At 42.9% G+C, this 14,394-nt stretch overlaps 1 protein-coding gene across 2 annotated transcripts in view; it reads left to right on the top strand.

Annotated features, from left to right (window-relative positions):
• Positions 1 to 14,394, top strand: part of KCNK10 (potassium two pore domain channel subfamily K member 10) — an 83,352-nt gene that overhangs the window by 25,823 nt on the left and 43,135 nt on the right. For both annotated transcript variants that reach the window (XM_069736417.1, XM_069736412.1), the window contains one exon: positions 9,287 to 9,645. In XM_069736417.1, coding sequence (XP_069592518.1) covers positions 9,287 to 9,645 — 359 coding nt within the window. The remainder of the gene's footprint in view (positions 1 to 9,286; positions 9,646 to 14,394) is intronic.

The following is a 14,394-nucleotide window of genomic DNA, read 5'->3' as shown; positions in this document are numbered from 1 at the left end:
CTAGCACAGGGCTGACTAGAGGAGCACGACGTACAATGGAAGTGTTCAGAACTTTGCATCCGCTTCCCTCAAATGCTGGTAATTGGGGTCCCACAGAGTTACATAGAGCTGGGTTGTTACTCCTCTCCCTCGCCCAGGTCATGTCACCTGTGGCACGGGTCACCGTAGAGATGCCCCCCTGGTGGCTCTGTGGTTGGGATCGGTCAGAGACACTTCCCTGATGTAGGGCAGTGAGCGGCAAAGGCCACGGGTTGTTACAGGCTCATTGTAAGTGTTTGTGTTCTCCGGAGCCATTGTACTCCATGTCCTGATAAAATATTCATCCCTGGGCTGGTCTTGCTATTTTAGTAGCCCAAATGCATTAATTAACCATGGCTAAATTCATACCCAGCAAAAGCTGTCGCTGCCCAGAAGCAAATCACATCCCGGTGCTGATGCCCGAGTGCGGATTACAACTCCTGTGAATCACTATGGTGCAGAGGACGCGCCCATAGACTGGATCCTTATTGACGGACCGCTATAGGATGCCACTATTCGGGTGTCACTGTGAGTATGGGGGAGGGGATTCGGATGACATCACAGGAACTTATATGGTCAAGACTACTTATAATGATCTCAAGAGGAGCCAAAACTAAACCTGCGCAGAAGAAACAACAGGCGTCTGCCAGGATGAAGTGGTGTAATCATCTGCAGAACATCACTATGGGTCTGTCAGGGGGAGAGGAACGATGGTCTGCAGATCTCTATATAAAGCACCAGATATACCCTCTACATTGAGGAAGTGGTGAAAGATGGAAATCACAGGATGGAGATGTTACTGATTTGAAAATGTTGAAAAACTTTCCAATTCCTCTGGATTTCTTCATTCTGAAGCCACGTGCAGTAATCCCGGCACCTCCAGCCTCGACTGCTGTCACTGCGGTTATCAATGGTCCTCTAAGGAATGTTCTGCCGCTAATTGAACAAATCATCAGCATCCGTTGCCAGCAGCTCCTGTGTAATCACCGATCAATGACGTCTCCGATGGAGACAAGTCCAGAGACGCTGCCGGAAGCTCCTGTGTAACCACCGACCAGTGTCGTCCCTGATGGAGACAAGTCCAGAGACGCTTCCGGCAGCTCCTGTGTAATCACCGATCAATGACGTCTCTGATGGAGATAAGACCAGAGACGCTGCTGGCAGCTCCTGTGTAATCACCGGTAATCACCGATCAATGACGTCCCTGATGGAGACAAGTCCAGAGACGCTGCCAGCAGCTCCAGTGTAATCACCGACCAGCGACGTCCCTGATGGAGACAAGTCCAGAGACGCTGCCGGCAGCTCCTGTGTAATCATCCACCAGTGACGTTCCTGATCGAGACAAGTCCAGAGACACTACAGCCACGGGTGCAGGTTTAGGCCACGCAGGTGCTCACAGTAGTGCAATATGGGGGTTGCAGTGTGAAAAAAAATGAAACCTGTCCTTGGATACTTTGATTTGGACATGATGCGTCCATTTTTTCAAGGTAGCGCCGAGTTGTTAGTGCACCGTACATTATGCCACCGAACCATAATCCAGGGAGTAGGAGCAGTTTGATGCTCCCTCGTGATGGCCTCTTCATGGCATTGCCAATGTGGTTTCCAGAGGGGAACTGGGAGGTCTGTCCCACTTTTGTCATGGATGCAATGATGGCCAGAGATTGTTGTGGAGACCGCGTGGGCTCACTCCATGAAAAGGCTTCACGAAGGAATATCACACCAACCTTAAATCCAGGATTTTGGTTGTGATGTAGGGTACTCAGACCCCTCTCATCTTCATTCCAGGCGCACTAAGCTAGATGTTACATTTATTTGGTGGTGGCGGTGAGGCCATTTCATTTTCCACATGACAAACCCCAGCGTACCACCATGGCTTCAGCATCTCCAGATTGGTCTCCATCGAGCATACCGAGGATGTCACTAGTTGGTGATTACACAGGAGCACACAGGAGCTTCCGGCAGCATATATGGATGCTTTCTACAATCAGTGGCAGAACCTTCCTCAGACGACCATTAATGACCTCAGTGACAGCAGCCGAGGCCGGGGTTGCCCAGATTTCTGTATGGGGATCAGACTCCGAAATGGATAAAACCAGATGTCATGAAATTGTTCTTTTCATTTTTCCATCATTTGCAGATCAGAGACGTCTCCACGTTTCCATCGCTTCTTGCAATTTCGATGTTGAAGAATGTAACAAAGCTCAATAACAAGTCTGATATTTTGGATTCTTTCTGGTTTTGATTCTTACTTTTGTAGTTTGATTGTTCTTCTCAGTGATGTGATTGAAGGACTCCATAGATCGGTTATTGACCCCAATATCTGACGGAGGGGAAATGGGCAGATGCTCAAAAGCTGCAGCTTTCTAGAAAAGTCTGGAGGAGGGAATGTATGTAAAACCAGAGAAGTAAGTTATCAGTCCCTGCCATCCTTGGTCATCAGTCCTCGAAAAAAGGGACCAGAACAAGATAAAATGGAGCGCTGGATAATGCAGCATTTTGCCCTGGACTCATGTGGCAGTTAATAGTCAGATATTAACATTCAGGAAAAACCTTCTTGGACGGTTTTAGTTATGTGGAGTTCACTTTACCGTAGCGCGGCCGATGTGTGAGGTTTTTAAAAGCTGCTTCACAAACTGAATTTACAGTTGAGGTTTATAAACTTATTATTGGATTGATTTTACCAGTAATGAGTTTCTGTGAGAGAATGAAGCTGAGTTATCTAGAATTTTCTTGCTTGTTCTGTGCATTTTCCAATCCAGAATTATCCATAATTAATGATGGAAGATGAAAGCCATATGGAAAAACTGCAGCATTTGCAAAAGATTAATACCATCCTTATGGTGAGACCGAAAATGCATTGCTGGAGACAGACTGCAACATATTCTTAGTCATGTCCTAGGGAAGATATAACTACTATAATACTGCTCCCTATGTACAAGAATATAACTACTATAACACTGCTCCTATGTACAAGAATATAACTACTATAATACTGTCCCTTATGCACAAGAATATAACTACTATAATACTGCTCCCTATGTACAAAAATATAACTACTATAATACTGCCCCTATGTACAAGAATATAACTACTATAATACTGCTCCCTATGTACAAAAATATAACTACTATAATACTGCCCCTATGTACAAGAATATAACTACTATAATACTGCTCCTATGTACAAGAATATAATTACTGCTCCTATGTACAAGAATATAACTACTATAATACTGCCCCTATGTACAAGAATATACAGTTAGGGCCAGAAATATTTGGACAGTGACACAATTTTCGCGAGTTGGGCTCTGCATGCCACCACATTGGATTTGAAATGAAACCTCTACAACAGAATTCAAGTGCAGATTGTAACGTTTAATTTGAAGGGTTGAACAAAAATATCTGATAGAAAATGTAGGAATTGTACACATTTCTTTACAAACACTCCACATTTTAGGAGGTCAAAAGTAATTGGACAAATAAACATAACCCAAACAAAATATTTTTATTTTCAATATTTTGTTGCAAATCCTTTGGAGGCAATCACTGCCTTAAGTCTGGAACCCATGGACATCACCAAACGCTGGGTTTCCTCCTTCTTAATGCTTTGCCAGGCCTTTACAGTCGCAGCCTTCAGGTCTTGCTTGTTTGTGGGTCTTTCCGTCTTAAGTCTGGATTTGAGCAAGTGAAATGCATGCTCAATTGGGTTTAGATCTGGAGATTGACTTGGCCATTGCAGAATGTTCCACTTTTTGGCACTCATGAACTCCTGGGTAGCTTTGGCTGCATGCTTGGGGTCATTGTCCATCTGTACTATGAAGCGCCGTCCAATCAACTTTGCAGCATTTGGCTGAATCTGGGCTGAAAGTATATCCCGGTACACTTCAGAATTCATCCGGCTACTCTTGTCTGCTCTTATGTCATCAATAAACACAAGTGACCCAGTGCCATTGAAAGCCATGCATGCCCATGCCATCACGTTGCCTCCACCATGTTTTACAGAGGATGTGGTGTGCCTTGGATCATGTGCCGTTCCCTTTCTTCTCCAAACTTTTTTCTTCCCATCATTCTGGTACAGGTTGATCTTTGTCTCATCTGTCCATAGAATACTTTTCCAGAACTGAGCTGGCTTCTTGAGGTGTTTTTCTACAAATTTAACTCTGGCCTGTCTATTTTTGGTATTGATGAATGGTTTGCATCTAGATGTGAACCCTTTGTATTTACTGTCATGGAGTCTTCTCTTTACTGTTGACTTAGAGACAGATACACCTACTTCACTGAGAGTGTTCTGGACTTCAGTTGATGTTGTGAACGGGTTCTTCTTCCCCCAATTAAGTATGCGGCGATCATCCACCACTGTTGTCATCCGTGGACGCCCAGGCCTTTTTGAGTTCCCAAGCTCACCAGTCAATTCCTTTTTTCTCAGAATGTACCCAACTGTTGATTTTGCTACTCCAAGCATGTCTGCTATCTCTTTGATGGATTTTTTCTTTTTTTTCAGCCTCAGGATGTTCTGCTTCACCTCAATTGAGAGTTCCTTTGACCGCATGTTGTCTGCTCAGAGCAACAGCTTCCAAATGCAAAACCACACACCTGGAATCCACCCCTGACCTTTTAACTACTTCATTGATTACAGGTTAACGAGGGAGACGCCTTCAGAGTTAATTGCAGCCCTTAGAGTCCATTGTCCAATTACTTTTGGTCCCTTGAAAAAGAGGACGCTATGCATTACAGAGCTATGATTCCTAAACCCTTTCTCCGATTTGGATGTGGAAACTATCATATTGCAGCTGGGAGTGTGCACTTTCAGCCCATATTATATATATAATTGTATTTCTGAACATGTTTTTGTAAACAGCTAAAATAACAAAACTTGTGTCACTGTCCAAATATTTCTGGCCCTAACTGTAACTACTATAATACTGCCCCTATGTACAAGAATATAAATCCTATAATACTGCCCCTATGTACAGGAATATAACTAGCATAATACTGCTCCTATGTACAAGAATATAACTACTATAATACTGCCCCCTATGTACAAGAATATAATTACTATAATACTGCCTCCTATGTACAAGAATATAACTACTATATACTGCCCCCTACGTACAAGAATATAGCTACTATAATACTGCTCCTATGTACAAGAATATAACTATTATAATACTGCCCCTATGTACAAGAATATAACTACTATAATACTGCCCCCTATATACAAGAATATAATTACTATAATACTGCCTCCTATGTACAAGAATATTATTACTATAATACTGCCCCTATGTGCAAGAATATAACTACTATAATACTGCTACTATGTACAAGAATATAACTACTATAATACTGCCTTCTATGTACAAGAATATAATTACTATAATACTGCTACTATGTACAAGAATATAACCACTATAATACTGCCATTATGTATAAGAATATAACTACTATAATACTGCCCCTATGTACAAGAATATAACTACTATAATACTGTCCCTATGTACAGGAATATAACTACTATAATATTGTCCCTATGTACAAGAATATAACTACTATAATACTGTCCCTATGTACAAGAATATAACTACTATAATACTGCTCCTATGTACAAGAATATAACTACTATAATACTGCCCCTATGTACAAGAATATAACTACTATAACACTGCCCCTATGTACAAGAATATAACTACTATAATACTGTCCCTATGTACAGGAATATAACTACTATAATATTGTCCCTATGTACAAGAATATAACTACTATAATACTGCTCCTATGTACAAGAATATAACTACTATAATACTGCTCCTATGTACAAGAATATAACTACTATAACACTGCCCCTATGTACAAGAATATAACTACTATAATACTGTCCCTATGTACAGGAATATAACTACTATAATACTGCTCCTATGTACAAGAATATAACTACTATAATACTGCTCCTATGTACAAGAATATAACTACTATAATACTGCTCCTATGTACAAGAATATAACTACTATAATACTGCTCCTATGTACAAGAATATAACTACTATAATACTGCCCCTATGTACAAGAATATAACTACTATAACACTGCCCCTATGTACAAGAATATAAGTATTATAATACTGCCCTCTATACAAGGGTTTTGTCTTGGAGCTGCGGTATGATGCAGTCTGGTATCGTGCGGTTGTGTTTGTTGTGTATCCAGCAATGAGATCACGGTCTTGCTCCCTGCAGATCGTCGTCTGGTAACACTAGCGTGGTCCCTGGTGCTCTAAGGTTTGGTTCTGTGATGTAGACGAGTCCCGGAGCTCAGAGGCTTCATGTTGACATGTATTAGGTCAGGTGAATATACATTAATTCAGTTCCAATCCTGCAGATTAACCCTCGCACATTTGCTACCCATCTCTATAACTACAAGGCGGGGGCCACTGTGTGCAGGTAAGGGCTTCTATTTAGGGCTGTTTATCATGGAGGAATTACATTTTGCTTTCTGGGAAAGTCTCCTAGGACAGATTATGGGTAGCAGAGAAGGTCAGAGCAGGATGGGTATATAGTGGTGGACGGCTCGCCAGGGACATTATGATTGGCATAGGGCTCTTAGGACCGGAGGTCGCTACTTGTGAAGAAAGGAATGTGATCTGTTACACTGTGTCAGTCGCCTTCTTTACCATACAAGTTCTTCTTTAGAGGAGGGAGATCATTAAAAAGATTGAAAAGTCACTGAATTGTCCACAAGATTTCTTCTTCAATTAGAGATGTTAATGTGTGTGAGCGCTATACAGAGGTGAGATCTTAATGATTTAAGCACGGTGTGGAAAATGTTGCAAAGTAAGAATGCTTCCAAGTTAGAATGCGTACATTTTTAAATAAATGAAGAAAAACAATGTAAATCCAGAGTTGGTGTGACCACCCTAGTGTGTAAGTGTACCTGGAAACATTGATAAAGGAAGGTTATGGAGGATCTCGGCAGGAGATTGTGCCAAACATCTTGGAGACCTGACCCCAGATTTCCTGTCTATGAGGCTTGTGCAGACCCTTCTATCACTTCATGTGATAGACGGGATGATGAGAGATCAGGGATCTATTTGGCCAGATAATGGATTACCATTCTATTATTAATGATCACATTACTGACATTAGTAGAGCATGCACCGTGCATATACAAGTGCTTCTCACAAAATTAGAATTTCATCAAAAAAGTTAATTTATTTCAGTTCTTCAATACAAAAAGTGAAACTCATATATTATATGGAGTCATTACAAACAGATTGATCTATTTCCCATGTTTATTTCTGTTAATGTTGATGATTATGGCTTACTGCCAATGAAAACCCAAAAGTCATTATCTCAGTAAATTAGAATACTTTATAACACCAGCTTGAAAAATGATTTTAAAATCCAAAATGTTGGCCTACTGAAATGTATGTTCAGTAACTGCACTCAATACTTGGTCGGGGCTCGTTTTGCATCAATTGCAAAGTAAGAATGCTTCCAAATTAGAATGCGTACATTTTTAAATAAATGAAGAAAAACAATGTAAATCCAGATTTGGTCTGACCGCCCTAGTGTGTAAGTGTACCTGGAAACATTGATAAAGGAAGGTTATGGAGGATCTCGCCCCATCAATGCGGCGTGGCATGGAGGCGATCAGCCTGTGGCACTGCTGAGGTGTTATGGAAGCCCAGGTTGCTTTGATAGGAGCCTTCAGCTCATCTGCATTGTTGGGTCTGGAGTCTCTCATCTTGACAATACCCCATAGATTCTCTATGGGGTTAAGGTCAGGTGAGTTTGCTGACAATCAAGCACAGTGATACTGTTGTTTGTAAACCAGGTATTGGTACTTTTGGCAGTGTAGACAGGTGCCAAGTCCTGCTGGAGAATGACATTTCCATCTCCAAAAAGCTTGTCAGCAGAGGGAAGCATGAAGTGCTCTAAAATTTCCTGGTAGACAGCTGCGCTGACTTTGGTCTTGATAAAACACAGTGGACCTACACCAGCAGATGGCATGGCTCCCAAACCATCACTGATTGTGGAAAATTCACAGTAGACCTTGGAAATCAAGGTCCCAGGGTCTGGAGGAAGAGTGGAGAGGCCACAATCCAAGCTGCTTGAGGTCTAGTGTGAAGTTTCCACAATCAGTGATGGTTTGGGAAGCCATGTCATCTGCTGGTGTAGGTACATTGTGTTTTATCAAGACCAAACTCAGCGCAGCCGTCTACCAGGAAATGCAGAGGAGCTGAGGGCTGCTATCAAAGCAACCTGGGCTTCCATAACACCTCAGCAGTGCCACAGGCTGATCGCCTCCATGCCACGCCGCATTGATGCAGTAATTGATGTAAAAGGATCTCCGACCAAGTATTCAGTACAGTTACTGAACATACATTTCAGTAGGCCAACATTTCGGATTTTAAAGTCATTTTTCAAGCTGGTATTATAAAGTATTCTAATTTACTGAGATAATGACTTTTGGGTTTTCATTGGCTGTAAGCCATAATCATCAACATTAACAGAAATAAACACTTGACATAGATCACTCTGTAATGACTCTATATAATCTGAGTTTCACTTTTTGTATTGAAGAACTGAAATAAATTAACTTTTTGATGATCTAATTTTGTGAGATGCACCTGTATATCTCCATTATATAGCTACTGTTTGGACGCTGTCAGGTGAGAGTACTGACTGCTCTATGATCATCTCACCGGACGGTTGTGTACATCACGCCTGTGACTGATAAACATTTCATGAAGATTAGTAATGAGCAGGAAGAGACGAGAACATCATGTCCTGGATGTGGGAGCGATGAGCTCGTCTGTAGGGATCGGCAGCCGCATCTGCTGCACTGGTTTCTGTCTCTTTGCAGTCAAAGCCATGACTTCTTAAAGGGACACTACCCTATCTGATGCTTATTTACAGGGAAAGTAAATACAACCTATTACTCCCTGATATCAGCCATTACTGGGGTGAGGCTAAAGGCTCATTTATACTGGCAGATTTCAGCTTCTAAATAATCACCTGTCCACTAAATACAAGTGAGTGGATGGATGGACGCTCATTGTGATCATTTTCATACTAACCAGCAGGACCGTCTGGAGACAGTAGGGGTTCATGATTTTTCAGGTTACTTTATGACGGGGTCACCAAAACCCAGGGAATCTTGATGTGGGTCCTCATTTTATGTAATAGCGATGGGTCCGGACCAGGAGTCCACATCCCCAATAAACGTATCAGACTTGTGGAACTGTCACCAATCATTCTTGTATTTTTCTTGCAGTGGCTGTACCATCAACCGTGCCCACGCCTGCCCCTCTACCTGTGCCCCCATCTGATCCGAAGCCAAACGGGCATCACACTAGTCCCACGCCGACCCCTAGAATGTCAGTATGTTCCCGGACGACAATGGTCACCACGATGGACAACACCTCCAGAGGTCTACGCTCCGTCATGAAGTGGAAGACAGTCTTGGCAATCTTTGTGGTGGTGGTGGTTTATTTGGTCAGTGGCGGCCTCGTCTTCCGGGCTCTTGAACAGCCTTTCGAAAGCAGCCAAAAGAGCACGATAGCCCAAGAGAAGCTGGATTTCCTGCAGGCTCATTCATGTGTCACTCCACAGGAGCTGGACGCGCTGATAAAGGTACCGATCTAAACTGAGCAGTTATTAAAATGGTCACAATTGTTAAAAGAACCTACAATGGGGAGGGCGGATGGCACCAGATCCGATCAGATGGTCAGACGTTTCCATGTCTGCTCCTTCTTCCCCTCTCACATCCTGTCAGAGCGATGCTGCAACTGCATCTCCCTCCTCTCCCCCTCCTTGTCCATTAACAACTATGTTACAAGGAGTCAGACATGATGAACTTTTATATGATCTTGTTTTATGCAGAAGCGTAATAAGGACGTATACAGATCTTACACTTTGTATCCACCCCACGAGGACTCCATGGTCAGTGAGCGGCAGGCTGGGTATTAGTTTCTGTAATGCAGATCTAGTGCTGTTGGTGGATCCCTGTGTAATAGCATACTCAATGGATGATAAATTGCACCAGTGAGGAATTAAATGTATTTAACTTATATTTCATTCTCATCTATTGTATGGATAGAAAGTCAGAAGGATGCAATTTTTTGTGGCAAAGATTTAAGATTTGGCTTCAGAATACACAACACAGACAGACAGTGCTGCGGCTATATGTTCTATGGAGCACTGCTCAGTATAGCCCTTTGTCATAGGAGCCCTGTAGACTTGTGAATGCTGCTCTGAAGTTTATTATGTGTTTTTTTTTTTTCAATGGACATCTTTCTTTCATCTAAAGTGAGGAATCTAACTGTCCCCTTGTATTTTAGAAGCACAGCCTAGAAAAAAAATGTGAGTCTGTACATAAAGTCTCCTTTACTGTAGGCTCCTCCAGCAGAATAGTGAGTGCAGCTCTGCAGTATAATATAGGATGTAACTCAGGATCAGTAAAAATTACAAAATTCTTGCACCATGGCACAATTTTGAGGTTGAGGACCATATGCACATTATACCCTTATATATTTAGATCACTGAGTATAATTAGTGGATGGGAAGACGGATGATCCCCAGGATGCCGCTTTGTTTTCCATGTCACTGACTCAATCAGTTACTTAATAACACGGTTTAATGTTTTCATACATTTGGGTTTCCCCTCCCTCTATGATATTACCCGTTGTTCATGGTGTCTATGCAGTTATAACACAGCGCTCTCTGAATCTGCTGGAAACCCTTCTGTCTGGTCGTGTAATTGATCTGTGAGTTGATTTTTCTGGCGATTAGCGGCTGAGCTCGACCGTCTGCATGGAATGGATATATGTTTACTGCACTTAGTGTCACTCAGACAAGGAGTCCCATAAACCATCACTGATCCTAACAATAAACGTATTGTGCAGCTGGAAACGGTAAATGTTGTGTCACTCAGGGGTGTGGAATCCCCTGCCTTCACCGTCACGTATCCTGCCCACCACGTACTACGCAGCCTTAATTGGAGGGGTAAACCGGCACCAGTGTCCCGGTACTAGGGGCTCCTTCTCCGTCCCTACATACCTTGCCTTAGCTCCTTATTCCGCCGTCATGGCTGTACCCTTCCCCCACCCAATACACCAATCAGACTAACAAGGTAATACGAACATGGGAAACAAAAAATACCAAACATACAAATATACTCACACAAATAACAGAGGTATACACCAGGGAATGGAGGATGGGTAAAACCAAAGTAGGAGAAGAAATGGAATTATCACACCCAAAACCTAGCAACAGTCATAGATATATCCACCAGACGCCTTCTCCAATAACAACCACTAACAACCTCCAGCCATGCAGCATAAAATAGCTCTGACAATGAGTGCCAGCCCCCCCTTTCTACGAGGGACCTCAGAAAATGGCTTATCAGGGTTGCCAGGTGAAAAGACCAGATCAGCCTGGCCATATGGATGTCAGATGATGGTACCCACATCCTCTCTTCAGGACCGTATCCCTTTCAGTGTGCTAGATACTGAAGCGACCGACAAACTAAGCGAGATGGTAGTAGCAGTGTTGGTACAGAGGTCTCAAGGTTTTTTTTTGAGTATAGATCGAGGAAACACATTATGAATCCTAAAGCTAGGCAGCAAAGTAAGGTGGAATGCTACAGGATTGACGACGGTCACAATCTTATAAGGACTGATGAACCTGGGACCCCGTTGCCAAGATGCTTAATGTTCCTAGAGGACAACCACACCAAGTCACCACCACACAGGCCCGGACCCACCAAATGTCTCCAATCAGCCACACTCTTATATTTGGATCCCATCTTACACAAATTATCAAGAACCCCTTGCCACACAGACTTAAATGATGATGAAAATCGTTCAGGTCTTCCAGAAAAACGATTCCTATTAAATGAGCTGAACGGAGGAGGAAACCTGCATGCCCCAAAAAACGGGGACTTACCAGTAGAGTTGAGTGAATTTGTTTGGGTTCCCTCTTATTCAGCAAACTATAACGCTTGCCGAATAAGCTGCAGAGGGAACCCGGCTTCCTGGATCGCGCCGGCTGATCAGCTGATCGGCGCCACAGCTGCATGTGTCGCGGCTGTGTGACAGTCACAGCACATGCATGGAGAGCCTGTTTATTGGTAGACTCATGACAACGATTATTTACCGCGAATTCAGCTAGGGGTAAGTAAGTAACCCAATCCTCCTGATTCTCAGACACAAAAAACACCTAAGATAAGTCTCAAGATTCTGGTTAACCCGTTCAGTTTGCCCATTAGACTGCGGGTAAAATGCTGACGAGAACGACAGATGGATCTCCCAAACGAGTGCAAAAACGCCCTCCAAAATTTGAAAATAAATTGCACCCACTGATCAGAAACATATCGGTAGGGATTCCATGTAATTTTACAATCTTATAAAAAAAAACAAATCGACCAATAAGTAAGTCCAAGGTCTACTTTGAATTGATAATGGTTGGAGAGACCCAGATGGACAAGTATCAGAGGTTTTAGAACGCGCACAGGCACTGCAGGCAGCTACATGCTCCTAGACATCCTGATGTACCCATGACCACCAAAAACGCTGAGTAAAATGATCTGTGGTGGCTTTATTACCAGGATATCCGGCCAAGACCGAATCATGATGTTCACTAAGAACTCGCTCACGGAGATTCACAAGTACAGTTTCCCTAACGGACAGGCAGCAGGGTCATCTCCCTGAGCCTCAACAACCTCTTTCTCAAGATCGGAGCATATAGACGCAATAGCCACCCCATTTTGTAGGATAGGACCCGGTTCACAATTATCTCCACCCCTAGGAAAACAACGAGATAAGGCATCCACCTTAATGTTCTTGTTCCCTGGCTTATATGTTTCAAACAAGTTAAACCTGATGAAGAGCAACGCCCATCTTGCCTTCCAAGGCGTTAGACGTTTCGAAGATACTAGATATACGAGATTCTTATGATCTGTGATTACCATAACTTGATGAACTGCCCCCTTAAGAAAATGACGCCACTCTGCAAAAGGCCCACTTGATTGCCAAGAGTTCCCTGTTACCAATGTCATAACTTCAATCCAGAGATGACAGAAAAGTATGCACATGGATGCCATTTACCAGGAGACATACACTGCGACAATACAGCCCCCACCTCCACTTCAGGCGTGTCAACTTCTACAATAAAATGCTGAGTGAAGTCAGGCTGTATGAGAATCAGCGCTGATCCAAAATACTCCTTCTAGGTATCAAATGACTCCCTGGTTGGATGGCACTACTTGGATATGACCGGGAAGGGGACAGACTTTTCGGTCAGAGGTTTGGCCACTACTGAAAAGTTTTTGATGAACTTACGGTAGTAGTTGGCAAAACCCAAAAACCTTTGTAACGCCTTCAAATCTTCAGGACGATCCCAATCCAGTACTGCCTGGACTTTCGCCAGATCCATACGAAAACTGGTGGATGACTCCACACATACCCCAGAAAAGGGATCTCCTCAACCAGAAACATTAATTTCTCTGGTTGGACAAATAATTTATTGTCCCTGAGTATCTGTAAGACCTGCCTGACATGTACCTGATGTGACTCAAGGTCAGGTGAATAAATTAATATGTCATCAAGATAGATAACCACAAATCTTCCTACCAGATGACTAAAGATGTAATTTACAAAGTGATGAAAGACAGCGGGAGCATTCGTCAACAAAAATGGAATCACAAGGTTCTCATAGTGTCCCTCATGTGTTTTGAGTGCTATTTTCCCATTAATTCCCTTTTTTAATGTGAATGAGATTATATACCCCCCTGAGGTCCAGTCTTCAAAACTATTTTGTTTCTGCAAGCTGATTAAAGAGGTTCGGGATGAGAGGGAGCGGATATGGATCCTGGACCGTGTTCTGATGGAGTTCGTGGAAATCTAGGTAGGGGGTGTAACCCTCCATCTTTCTTCTTTATAAAGAAATACCCTGCAGCAATGGGGGATGAGGCTGGTCTGATATGATCCTTTGCCAAACTTTCCGCGATATAGTCCTTCATGGCTTGCCTCTCTCGACCAGATATATCATATAGTTTGCTCTTTTGCAGCTTTGCCCCAGGAACAAGATTAATGGCGCAGTCATAAGAATAATGGGGAGGAAGTTTTTGGCACCCCTGCTCCGAGAACACATCCCCAAAGTCAGAAAGCTATTTAGGTACTGACTGGGTATCCACCCTTGCAAGCCGGGTACCCAAGCAGTGTCCTTGACAATATTCACTCCACTTTATCACTTCCTGAGTCTGCCAATCTACCACAGGGTTGTGCAGAGAAAACCAAGGAAGTACAAGAACCACAGGAGAGGGCAGACCCTCCAGCACACAACAGTCTATTACTTCAGAATGCATGGCCCCTACCTGAAGAT

The sequence above is a fragment of the Ranitomeya imitator genome, chromosome 1 (genome assembly GCF_032444005.1).
Source record: "Ranitomeya imitator isolate aRanImi1 chromosome 1, aRanImi1.pri, whole genome shotgun sequence".
Lineage (NCBI taxonomy): Eukaryota > Metazoa > Chordata > Amphibia > Anura > Dendrobatidae > Ranitomeya > Ranitomeya imitator.
The sequence above is the reverse complement of the archived record's forward strand: the minus strand, read 5'-3'. Positions and strand labels throughout refer to the sequence as shown.